The sequence below is a fragment of the Lipophrys pholis genome (assembly GCF_963383615.2).
Source record: "Lipophrys pholis genome assembly, chromosome: 6".
Classification (NCBI taxonomy): domain Eukaryota; kingdom Metazoa; phylum Chordata; class Actinopteri; order Blenniiformes; family Blenniidae; genus Lipophrys; species Lipophrys pholis.
Window position 1 is genome coordinate 5,354,851 of NC_137629.1, and position 12,852 is coordinate 5,367,702.

At 44.4% G+C, this 12,852-nt stretch overlaps 1 protein-coding gene across 1 annotated transcript in view; it reads left to right on the forward strand.

Moving 5' to 3' along the window:
- The window catches only part of enox2 (ecto-NOX disulfide-thiol exchanger 2), a 195,478-nt gene extending 190,856 nt beyond the window's left edge, over positions 1-4,622 (forward strand). Inside the window, exon 16 of the mRNA XM_080465987.1 lies at positions 3,853-4,622. Within this exon, the coding sequence (XP_080322113.1) occupies positions 3,853-3,984 (132 nt within the window). The 3' untranslated portion in view covers positions 3,985-4,622. The remainder of the gene's footprint in view (positions 1-3,852) is intronic.
- Positions 4,623-12,852: the final 8,230 nt, after the last annotated feature.

A 12,852-nucleotide genomic window follows, 5' to 3' on the forward strand; every position in this document is an offset into this window, starting at 1 on the left:
CAGATCCCTGCAGCAACTTTTCCAGTTTCCTCATCTCCACCTTGGCTAATTCTCACTCATATAAATAGTCTGATGGTCTCCTCGTGCCTTTTAGGTCTCTCAGTCCGGTGTGTGTGTGTGTGTGTGTGTGTGTGTGTGTGTGTGTGTGTGTGTGTGTGTGTGTGTGTGTGTGTGTGTGTGTGTGTGTGTGTGTGTGTGTGTGTGTGTGTGTGTGTGTGTGTGTGTGTGTGTGTGTGTGTGTGTGTGTGTGTGTGTGTGTGTGTGTGTGTGTGTCATTGTGAGTACGCGCCCACACTTGTCTGTCTGTGCGTCTGAATTGTGCCTGTACATCTGTTGTTCCCACACTCGGTCTCCACTACTCGCATCAAGTTGCCCACAGTTTTGTCAATATCACTGGTGAGACCCCCCCCAACAGCAACCAGAAGCCCAATCCGCTCTGCTTCTCTGGTGGCCTCACACACACCCACACACACACACACACACACACTCAAATTTCCATTGTGTATCATGACACAACATTCCAGCCTTCAGGATGGACCTTAATGCCTTCTTACATCGGCACAAGCCTCCAGCAATCTCCTCATTAATTCAGCCGCTGTGGGCTGTCTGCAGCGGCACCTCGGGATTTCAGCCGACTGATCCTCGGCCCACCAAAGTGCTGCGTGCCAGATTACACTGAGTCAGGTCGCCGCACACTACAAATGTACCGACACTGTGATTCCTGGGCTGCGGTGGAGGTGTTGAGCATCGTGAGTTTAGAGCAGGTGGGGAGAGAGAAACTGAAGACAGGCTCACTCTGTGAAACCAATCTGTTGCCAACAACTGGTGTACAAAAATAATCTGTTTTGTTCTGAGAATTCAAAAGTTTTGAATCAAAGTTCTAATAATCTCACTAATATATACAGTAAAACCTGTGATGTAGGGTTGCCTAAAATCCAAGGGCAAGTGTCCCCTGAAGACAGGTGTCCTCTCTTCAGAGGGACGGGTCACAAATTGTTGGACCAGTTGATATTGAATGAACCAAACACCAAATATGTTCTGGTTATTTTAAAGCACATGACTGAACCAATACAAGATGTATACAATATAACTATTAATTATAATTATTAATTATAATTATTAAAAATGTAATTACTTTCAGTCCAGTTTCATCTTGAGTGGACCAGACTGATAAAGTATTGCTATAATAACCTTTAAATTTATACTTCAAAGTTTTTCTTTGTTGTGGTCACAGTGTATGTGATGGAATTATCTATCAAACAGTTTGCACTGAAAGTGATTACAATCTCAACATAAAGTCAATTTTAATGAAACATTCTGGTGCAAAATACAATGAAATGTCAAAATCAAACTTGATTAAATCCTCTATAACCTCCTTGTTTGGTGGGACCAGATTGGAGCCTCTTGGTCGGGTTTGGCCTGATGTTCTCTGCTGTTAAGCGAAAGTGAAACTTAAGCACCCGTGACATCAAAATCGTCATCCACCCTGTGCACTAGGGTCCGCTCCGACCCTCTGCAGTCGACCAAAGTTTGTGACCGTGCGATCTGTACGCACAGACTGCGCATGCGCCAGAGCTACTGGGCACTTTTGTGAGGAGATCCTCCGTCTCCCCGTCTGAACAATCACAATTTAAAAACAAATAAAGAGCCAGACGGCTCAGAACTCCTGAAGTGAAACATAAACTACTTTAGGAAAGGTGGAGAACGCCGGGCAGCAAGAGTGGAGATATTTTGATTATCGCTACGTTACATCATGGAACGCTCACGAAGTGAGCTCAGAGTGGAGTATGGATGCAATCATGTAGGGGCTGACGGAGAGGAGCTTCACAGTGCAGCACCGTGCTGCGGGGAAGCGGCGAATCTTCAGATCTTAAACTTAATCTCCTCACACCACAACGTCTGAATATTCCAATAATCAGGTCCAGCCCAAGTATTTTGGCCGTTTCAGTGCCGCTCAGCTTGAAATTTGCCAGGAAAACCAGTCTGTTGTCCTCGTCAGGCAGGTTGTCCTCATTAATGTGTGTTTACAGTTAAATGTGTGTCCGTGCAGAGTGACGTGTCCGCTCTTACTGGGTCCGCTCCTCAGAGGTTCTACTGTATGTATTTTTTAATATGCTACAAATTATTTGAGATTCTGATTCCGTCATGGCCGCCTGGAAATTTCATGAAGAATCTTTGCAGTATTGATCTGTTTCGTGCAGCAAAGTGCACGTCTGAAATAAATCACAGGTGTAAAATAGGAGTCTTTAAAAATACAATAAAACCTGTCTTGTTCTTTGACGGACAAGAACATTGTAAGTGATAAATGAATCAGATATGAAGATGTTTTCTCACCTTGTATTCAGATCCGGGGTGTCAAACATCAAAATAGCAGAAAGTGTCTTCAGGCTAACCGTATCAGTGTCTAAATGTTTGAGAGGCAGACTGCAAAATGAATGGAGATCAACCTTAATTGTAAATCGATATATTTATTTTTGAGAGCAAAGTGTATCAGTGAGAAAAACCTGTAACAGCTTGTTCCTAGAATTATAATTAAGCAAAGTTGTAATTAGAAATGTTGCATCTACAAGTTCAGCTCATGAAAAGTGGTTTAACTGAAGATTCTTTATTATGAGAGATTTTCAAAAATAAGTAATGAAAGTCTTTTTCTATGGTCACCATCAATATGTGAGATATTTTTATTGTTAAATCATGCAAATAATATGATCACTACATCAAGTTATTTTCATTTGAATTGAAAAATCCAGTCTGGTCATGAGGAGGCCTCAAACTATGGGCCAGTTTCTGTGCTGAAGTGGGATGTGAAGGCTTCTAAACGTCAAAACACTGAGTAACAAATCACTGAGAGAAGCAGAGTCGCCTCCTCTAAACAGCTTAAGAAGCCAAAAATGTGATCTTTGCTATCAGCTTGAAAGAAGGCTGAAGAAAATCAGATACTCTTCTCCATTTTTAGAGAAAAAGAAAAGACGTCATCTGATTAAAACGTTGTTGCTCCTCTTGAATGGTGCAACTCGCTCAGTATAACATTCATGAATACCAACAAAGCAGACAGGTGGTGTTCAGGCATTAAATGTCCTGATAAGCCGTCCAAAATAGTCTTTGCTTCTGAAGGTATGTGCAGATGAAATGATGTAATCGAAGGCCTAAGATAAATAACATCTGGCTTCTCGTGAAAGAAGAAGTTCGTCTCAACGTAAAGGCGATAATAGTACCCAGGACAGATCCCTGTGGAACCCCATGAGACTGTGGGTGATAAGAGAAGATAGTCTACCACTAAAATGGCCTTTCAGGGTGATCAACAGATATTTTGCCTGGATTTGTAGATTTTATTTATTTATTTATTTATTTTTTAAATGTCAAACTCACTTTTGAGAATTAAAGTGAAGTTTTAATGGAGGAAAGAAACACCCGGACAGATTTTTTTCCAGGATTTCTATTTTCACTTTAACACAGACGCGATGTTCAAACTCCTCAACTACGGTTGGAGACCAGACAGCAAAAAAATAGTCCCTGGAGAAGCAGCACATAACAACAGCTTAAATCCACCTTAAACACAGCAGATAATCCCCCTGATCAACATCTGACTGAAACAAGACGACCACAAAGTTCAACACATTTTCCTTCCGCTGCTGAAAGCTCCTCTGAACTTCACCCTGGTTGGACCTCTTTCTTCAGTTTTTGGTTAAAGCTCCATGTAGGAAGCAGGAGGTGGAAAGTGGTTCAGGGAAACTGTCTTTCTATTTCCTAAGGCACAAGTCAAGCGAAGGGGTTGATATCGAATGATTTTCACTGCCAGCGCAAACAAAACCTTTGACATGCACATTTGACATTGATGTTGGTGTGTGTCTGCAGATCAACCCCTCGGAGGTGGAGGCTCTCCTCTCCCGGCTGCCCTGCACCTTCAGGCAGGAGCTGACGGGTGTGGGAGCCAGTCTGGAGAAACGCTGGAACTTCTGCGGCTTCCAGGGCATCAAGAGCACATAGACGCTGCTGCCGGAGACACTTGAGACGTGCGAGAGACGCAACAGGCACAGAGACACTGTAGAGACGTGGAAGGAACAACTGGAAAGACCTCCAGTATCACAGATCCGGCTGTACAAGGACACAGAGGACTGAGCGAGTGCGGATCTCAGACATGGAAGGAATATCTAAAAAGATCATTTCAGGGACTCTGTGTGAGCGACAGAAACGTGAAAATGCAGCATTTCCATGGTGACGGGGAGGTTGACTCCGAGCCCCGTCGACGAAGGCTTCAACTCTGTTTCTTAGTGCCTCCCAAGTATTACCAGACGGTGGCGCCACGGAGGAGCATCGACTCCTACAGTCACTGGATAATGACCCACAGAGGGAGTGGGCGGGGCACTGGCTCTGAGGTGTCGGTGTGGGCGGGGCTACAGGGCTAAGCGGGGAGGTCAACAGGCTCACCTTGAACTCTTGGAACCCCTGAACCCTCCGACCTCCCTCTCTTCTCTTTTTGCTGTTCCTGGTTTGTACCATAGTTCAAAAATGGATATATTTCTTCATTTTCTGTAAAGGCTGTCAACGGGTGCATAGAATCATTTGTTGTAATACACTGTAAATGCTTGGATGATATTTTTGATTATAAAAAGACGTTTGAATATACGAGTGTGTTTGAGTCGGTATTGACGCACTGCAGTGTCAATGAAGACGAGTGATGGTGTTTTTAGTTCATAATCAACATTCAGGCAATTACCAAAGGCTTTTCTACAACAACCTCTGCATGGTGCCAGCGTAAAGCTAAACGTCTGTAGACAATGTGGGAGCAGCATCAGCACCGAGCTGAAGATCCAGCAGCTGCTCCGCAGTGTGAAACTCCTGAAGATCAACCTGCATCGGGTGACTTTGCCCCAATGTGAGGAGCTGGAATGATGAAGAAGCTCTCGCTCTGGATGGTTCCAGGAGGAAAGAACCAAAGGAGTCACAAACACAGTATCCATAGCGGTAAGTGGACTTCAGTTGCTGGGAATCTACATCTGCTGAGCGTGGAGCTTAAGTAACTGATGAAATGACCTGCCGAGGATCGAAATGTTGTGTTTTTGCAACTTCATGTCTGTGGGCAGGAATTCCTTTGTGATGTTTTACAAAATTGTCTGAACAGCATCTTTTCTAAATTACATACAAACAATTCAGGCGACCAATTTGCTTCTGAATGCAACAGAAGAACTGCTTCACTGACTCCCTTCTGGAGTGAGACTGTTTCATGGTTTTGTTTTCCAGGCGTACCTTTGGTGGATCTTCCGCTTCCATTGACACGTTGTGTCTTGATTCCCTCTGGTTTCATCATGTTCGCTTCACATATCCAGCCCAGAGTTCACTGTCTGCATTTCTACTATAAACGGGGGAACGTTCCAGGTGAAGCGGTCCAGATTGGACTTGGTGGTTTCAGACTCAACGTGTTCCGTTACCTTCCTGAAGCCTTAAACAAACTGTGGTCGTCTCTGATCGGGCGGGTTCGCAGCAGCTCGATTCCTAAAGGAGTCAGGGAAAGGTGATCACGTTGTTTTGACTGTCGGACCGCACTTCCACTGGGTGACGTAATGAAAATCCGCCAGCGGCGAAGGTTAGTGACGTTTGCTGTGGTGGAAAAACTACAAATTTACCAAAAATTGACTACAAACTCTAACCGCTGATGTAATCTCAAATATCACAACGTTTGAATTGAAATCCAAGGAAAAGAGGCTGCCAGGTGATTAAATAACCAATCAAACTGAGAATAGGCTGCACGCAACCTTTACTGTGTTCATTTTACAACATCCACATAACAATCCTAGTTGGGCTCTGGGTTTTAGATTATTTAAACTTGTTAAAGGCAGATTATTGCTTTGGTAACTTAACATGATCTGTGTTGAGTCATTGTGAGTTTCCCTGAACGCTGGGATGAGCGGGTCCCTTTAAATGTTGTCGCCGCAATGAAATGTGGGGCCGCATTGATCTGGTCTCCTTTGGTAAAGGAAGCATCAGCGTTTCCTAGGCTAACAGAGGTTCTAAAGGAAGCGCTGAGCCTCCTATATATATATATATATATATATATATATATATATAAGTGGATAGGAAAGGAGATAGGAGGGACTATTAGGACGCACCCTAAGACGCAAACAAGTGGTTTCCTTCAAATTTTGTACCCATTCTTGCTTGAAGGGCTGACATATATATATCATTTTTATTTCTTTTCTTTTTTTCTCAATCTCTTTCGGGAGGTTGTACTGGAAAGCAGGTTTCAGAAACACATCAGGGCATTTGTATCTTTTATAAGCCAATTAAGCCTGGTTGTCAGCCTGACTAAAGGCACAGTGTATTCACACCACACTTAACCCGAAGCACACCTCAGGGATCATGTTAATGATGTTTAATTGGCGAAGCAGTTGGTGTGTATGATTTCTATGCTACAGAAAATGTTGCTTGTGTGTAGTACTTGCCTGGATCTCTACTTTAGGTGATTACACAACACCGTACAGGGGGAGTTTCCTTCTCCACCTTTCCCAGATAGCGAGCTCTCGCCTCCAGGACTGGAGGTTCCTCAGTCAAGCATCCTTAATACGCCTCCGCTGGGCTGTTTGGAGGCCTGCTCTCCTCCCCCCTCGCTCCAGAATACAAAGGTTTCTTATTACGCATGATTTGGTCTCATTGACTTCAACCTACTTCCCCAGTTTGATAAATGATCAATCTTAGCTTACAACCACTCGTACCTGAATTAATAATTGGGAGTAAGTATGTTTTCCCTACAAGCGCCAACCAAGATTTTCCTTCCACGTGCACGCATGCATCATTAAGTGCAGCGATTTCACAAGAAAGAAGGCTTCATGGCTGAGGAGTGAATCTGTCAAGGAGTGAAATTGTTTGCATGTTAAATATAGTATGTAATCTCCATCCCACTTCCGTCTGTAGGCTTCTGTCGACCATGATTATGAAAGAGAAGCGATGCTGAAGCTGATGTGGAGGCATTATTCACATCAGCTCAATTCAGGGTTTTTTTTTACACACCATGGACTCACTGCAGGAGTCCTCTCAGGACCTTCCACACATCTAGAGCGAGTTTTCCAAGTCAGGACTGCAGCTCGTCTCAAGAGGAGGATGTGTGAACGCAGGTTACATTCGTTATCTGTTGAAACAACAGAACATTTATACAATCTGCACAGGAAGCCTCTCGAGCTGTGAGGCGAGGCTACGGTCCACCTGCCAGGATTTTTATGCCTAATCAAGTTTTCACAAGCAGATGTTGAAAAGATCCGTGTGGTTTTTTTTTTACAAGAGAAGTATGTATCCTTGTGAAGCTGCTATTATTAAACGTCTTATAAAGTTACAACTGTGTAAAGATTGACATGATGTGCACAAATACAAACAAGATTTTAAATCTTTATGAGCCCATTTTTTTCTCATAATGAAATACACTATTATATGTATAGTAATATAGTATTTTATCTGTACAGTTATGCTTACATACATTTCTAAATGATGCAAAAAGAACTGTAGTTTATTCTTTATAGTTCACATGAATACAAAACTGAAAGTAGGGGCGTGCTACCAGGTTAAACCTGCAGAGTGAAGTTATTTGTTCTGTTCTGCAGTCGCTAATAGATGAGAACTATAAATCCATACTGTCTGGTTCCTCTCTGTTGCACTCGGCATCATGGGAGATTTTGGCTGTGCGGAGACGTGCATCACTACACTTCCTCTCTGAGCACAACATCCCTGCTGACCCCCCCCCCCCCCCCCCCCCCCCCCATCCCAACCCCCCCAACTCCCCTTGCAGTTTCTCTCTCCTCCAGCCGTTTGTGTGTGAGCGTGCACGTGACTGTGTGTGAGCGTGCACGTGACAGCATCAGGTTCTTAAGCGTCACACGAGGAGGTAAACACAGACTAATTACATCCACCGGCAGCCCCTGGCGAGCGCCGCTCTCTGTTCACTGTGACACAGCGAGGACGCTCCTCATCAATTCAACTGGAGGTGGACGTGAGCGAGAGATCGTCTCCGGGAGAGATATTAGAAGATGTCCTTGGGCGTCCGGTAACGTTGAACTAATTCCGCGCCTGGATTTGAAATTTAAGGGCGTAATTGTGGTTCTGTGAGGATTTCTTGTAGTGACTTCATAAATCTATTCATACAAACTCATGTCACGTTTAAGATGAGTATAATTGGGCATGAGGAGATAACCAGATTCTTTTGGGTGATATCATGACGCTACTCACACCCTTAATTACCTTCCCCTCTCATGTTGCTTCCTGAAGGCATCCTCATCTACTTAATTATGATTATGGCCTCCCTGGAGTGGGCAGGTGAGAGGATGATGTTTGTGCTCTGAAATAAGATAAACGGGAAAGAGGATTTACACAGTGGTGGGGGGGGGGGGGGGGGGGGGGGTCCACTTTACGCTTGTCCACTTTGTGGCTGTGGAAAAGCAGTTTAAGAGTCTGAACCTTCTGAAGATAAATCACTAAATATATCCAGACAGATCACTGGATGAAGCTTAAAAAAAAAACCTCTTTGACATGAGGTGATGAGTCCACAGCTCCTCCTATTGAGCGCAGCAGTAACTGCACCTCAGCCTGATCTTTCATCAAGCAGGCCACCGCTGACAGCAGGAATCCAGCCACAGTGCTGGAGGACGTGCTCCTGCAGGTGAGTCTCTCAATAAAAGCAGCACAGTCCTCGTTAGTTCACGTTTACCCAGAAGCTCCTGAAACGTACTTTCTTTCCAGGGTGCCGGCGCCGTAGCACATCTCCCTGAACACTCGCCTGCAGGCGCTTATGGGAACATCCAGAAATGGTGGAAGATCAAAACGAGGAATATTAGTTTACAAAAATGGAAAAATCTGGTTTTGAGCTTTGGTATTCTCTGAGAATTGCACAAACTTTTAACCTGAATGACTGAGCACAAAACAACCAGGCAGTGGAGAAGCCCTGTCGCCGTCCTTCCTTTGCTCCCCGATACACATCTCCTCATGAGGCGTTGAATCCCCAGAAGGTACCTGCACTCGCTACGCCGCCCCTCGGCCTGCAGCGACGCTACAGGTGAGAGGACGAGTGGAGGGAATGAAGTCGGGGCTAAAGTCTCTCTGAAAAGGCTGTTGCTGTTAAAAACCGGTGAGCAGTATTAAATGGTGAACCTGCCTCTCAGGTGGTATTTCAGGCCCATCAGCTGGTGGAGCTGATCAATGTGTTTCATCTGAATTCAGCCCAGTGTGGCTCACGCCAGGTGAGTTAGCACAACAATACTCCTGACGTCCTGAAGAACAATCGCCGCTCACGTTGCTATGAATCCAGTGGCCTTTACCAACAGCAATTTATTTGAGAAAAAGTTTATTTTTAGAGATGAGACGGACTAAAGTCGGGATGACTTCTGGCCTGGGCTGGACGACTAAAACACAAGGAAATGTTAATCACATATAAAGAAATATTTCTGCTATATGTGGAATTCTTTAGTTTCATGAAAGTCGATTTACCCCAATTCAATAAGTCTTGATGTCATCTTCAACACGTTGTAATGTGCTGCTGTTATAAAGTGAGATATAGATAGCCAATTTTTTAGTCTTGCAGGAGATGATTGCGCTATTAAATGTTGTATTGGGGCCTTTTTTTCACAACGTTTCAGGTGAAAACGCATCGTTTATGTTTTCATTTCAGAAAAGTTTCACGTTAACGTGGCAATGTTTTAAAAAACAATGTTTGTTTACGTGGAAACACTTTAAACAATATTGTTAGCATGCCAGGCTACGAGTTGGCGCTGTTGTTTGTTTTCGTAATGAAACCACACACACGCACGCAGGATAGAACATTACGCTATAAACATTAACAATGGGAGAACGCAAACGTTCATATGGACCGACGACTAAGTTGGATTGTTATTACACGACTGTCAACTCCAAAACCACCACGTCCCAGGAGAACATGGACTGGAAGTCATGACACAACGGAGGAAACTTTGTTTTTTATTGTCCATCTACTGAGCATGTGCAGAACTATTCGCTATGGCTGTGGTGTGAAAGCGCAGTGGCAGCACCTCCTGTTGTACAGCAGCGGTATGACTTAAGTTTGACAGTCTGTTGATAAAGAAATTAAGACTGGAATAAGGTTAATGGAGCCCGAGCATTGTTATGCAATTCATACAACTATATAAAAAAGATAATAATCCTGAAACAAGCCGACATGACCTTTCCATGTGGAAATTGTCTGAATTTCTCTCACAACCCAAATTTTGCTTGACACTTTCCAGGTGAAAATGCCCTGAGGTGTGCATATCTTTGTGTGATTTGCTGTCTCTGTTCTTCCTGTGACAGACTGGCAGCCGTCAAGGCTCCAGTGGAACCTGTTGTGTTTCACCCAGGGTTGTCGGTTGCAGCTCTTATTTCCCTGTTCTGGACAAAGGGGACAGTAGAAGACTGAAGAGAGGGGGAGACTGTGGTGTCTGGCTTTGCTCTCTTAATATTCTCAGTTGTTAATCCAGAGTCTACCCTGCCTTCACTTAGCTGTAATTGACTCCGAGCCCCATGTGACCCGAGGTTGGATAAAGTGGTACAGAAGATGGATTGATGAATGGATAATTCTATGGAGGCAGGGAAGATGTGCTCTTGCAGTGGACGTCCTGTTCGAGGAAGAGCTGCAGTGTTTTTTAACCAACTGTTACATGAGAGGAGGCTGCAATCAGTGAAGAGAGGCGATACGGTAGTCAAGTGCAGATAAGATTAAAGCATGTAAAGCCCTTTCAAAATCATTAAAAGATTAAAAAAAAAAACGCTTTGACACTGGATAAAAGCCTGGGTTAAGAAACGTTTTAACATTTGATCATGGAGTTTATCCATTTTGAAATCAGCCTCGTCTGAGTCACGTGATATCAAACACCAAGACATTCACAGCAGATCCTTTAAGTGCTGATCGCTGCACCACGGCGGCCTCGGCAGATCAAACTCGTTTTTCCAGCACATCCAATTGAGATTCAGATCTGAGGAAGCTGGAGGCCACATCACCACCTCCAGCACTTGTAGTCGGCAGCGACACAGTGAGCTGTGACGTTCTGCACACGGCGCTCCTTCACCTTTCCAAGGTTTTCAGCTCGTCTGTAGAACTAAACTAGAATTCTACTAGAACTAGAACTGCTAACCGTTCAGCATGTGACAGTGGTCTACAGTTGGTCCACAGCTTCGATATGTTTGGCGTCCGTAGCACGTTTGACTAAAGAAATGGTTGCAATATCAGAGGCCGGGGATGGAGCGACGACTTCTTGAGCGTGTCAAACTCCCCACTAGTGGCTGTGGGGGGACGGATGATATGTGAGTGGAGGGGGACGTCTGAAGGCTCTCCGGACGCGACACTGAGCTTGAATGTGATGAATACTGAAGGTGCAGGAGAGCAGGTGATCCACGTCAAGGTGGCACTAACAAGGACAGCTCCGAGCAGCTGAGAGAGAAAACGTTTTTCACCCTGACAGCGACAGAAACACTTGTTACCACAGCTCACTTTGAGGTGCACTGCTAGGAATCACCTGTTGTAGTCAACTCAGGTGGCGCTGATGGAAATGAGCACAGCTTTACCTCAAAGTAAATCACTGCTAATTAAATTGTTCCTCATTTCCTGAAAGAACCTTTAGGGTCCTTTCCTTAGGGTTGGTAGTTTTATAGTTGACAGTCACCGTAAAAACAACCATCGTGTCCGTGTGCTCAAACTGTTTATAGCGTGTTGCTGCATTAAAAACATAAACAGCACCCACTAGTGGCCCAACATAAAAACTTCAGTCGTTTCAGTGTTTTTACCATTTCTGTGTAAATATGAAATTTTTCTGAAACTAAAACCCCAAAAGGAAACGTTGTCGTGCAAAACGGAGTGTTGAAGCAAACAGGTGTTGCCACATAAAGTCACGTCCTTCCTGCTGCATCTGGGATTTGAACCCGGGTCCCCTACCCAGGCTTCAGCTGCTTTGCCACCAGGGGAGGGTTTGCCTCATGCAGTTATGTTGGATAAAGGGGGTGCAGAACAAAGATGGAAGCTACATGGTGGCGGGGGGGGGGTCCACTGGTTAGTGGTTTGAGTTTGCATGTTCTCTCTGTGCATGTGCAGCTTTTCTTGCAGGTTCTACTGATGAGTTTCACATTTCGATCCAAACAGAACATCCTGTCCAAGTGAAATCTTCTGCTCATTGAACGAGCACTGCAGCACTGCTGTGTGATTAAAATGGATAAAGGCTCAGGCCAGCCATCTCTGTGGTGTGACACCGATTCTGAGACTTTCTTCTGTTCAGCCTAAAACTATTTGGTCAGAAGGCGGCAGGAGACGAAACCTCAGCCGCTTGACAGTCCAACCGCTCCAGTCTGTGTTCGGACAGTGGAGTAAATTTCTATCAACTTCCCTCTGGAACCCTCACCCCACTAACATCCTGAACATCCCTGCTGATGATCATTATTCAAAACGCTGGTCATATTTACATATGACGTATTTTTCTCCTCCAGCTGATCTCAACCTGATGAACTGTGGAGCTGAATTCAAACAACACGGGAGGTTTTTTGAACGACCAATTAAAGAAAACCCGCCACAGGCAGTATCTGTTCCACGACTGACCTCCTGCTCCAACAGACTGACTGGAGCTCAGCACCTGAAAGTTTTGACAGAAAATCTGTAGCTTCCACCAACAGAGGATGTAAAAACCTTCCAGAGACTGAAACGTGCCCGTGGCTGAGGGCAAGTTGTTTGTGCAGTTTTCTTTCTGCCTGCTCATTGAAAGTAGAGCTGATTTAATTGCTGGATGACAATTTAGCCACCGTCACCAGTTCGGGCGATTTGTTTCTTTAACAAAAATGATTTTTCTATTTATTTGTGGGAGAAAAATCCCCAAATAATAAACA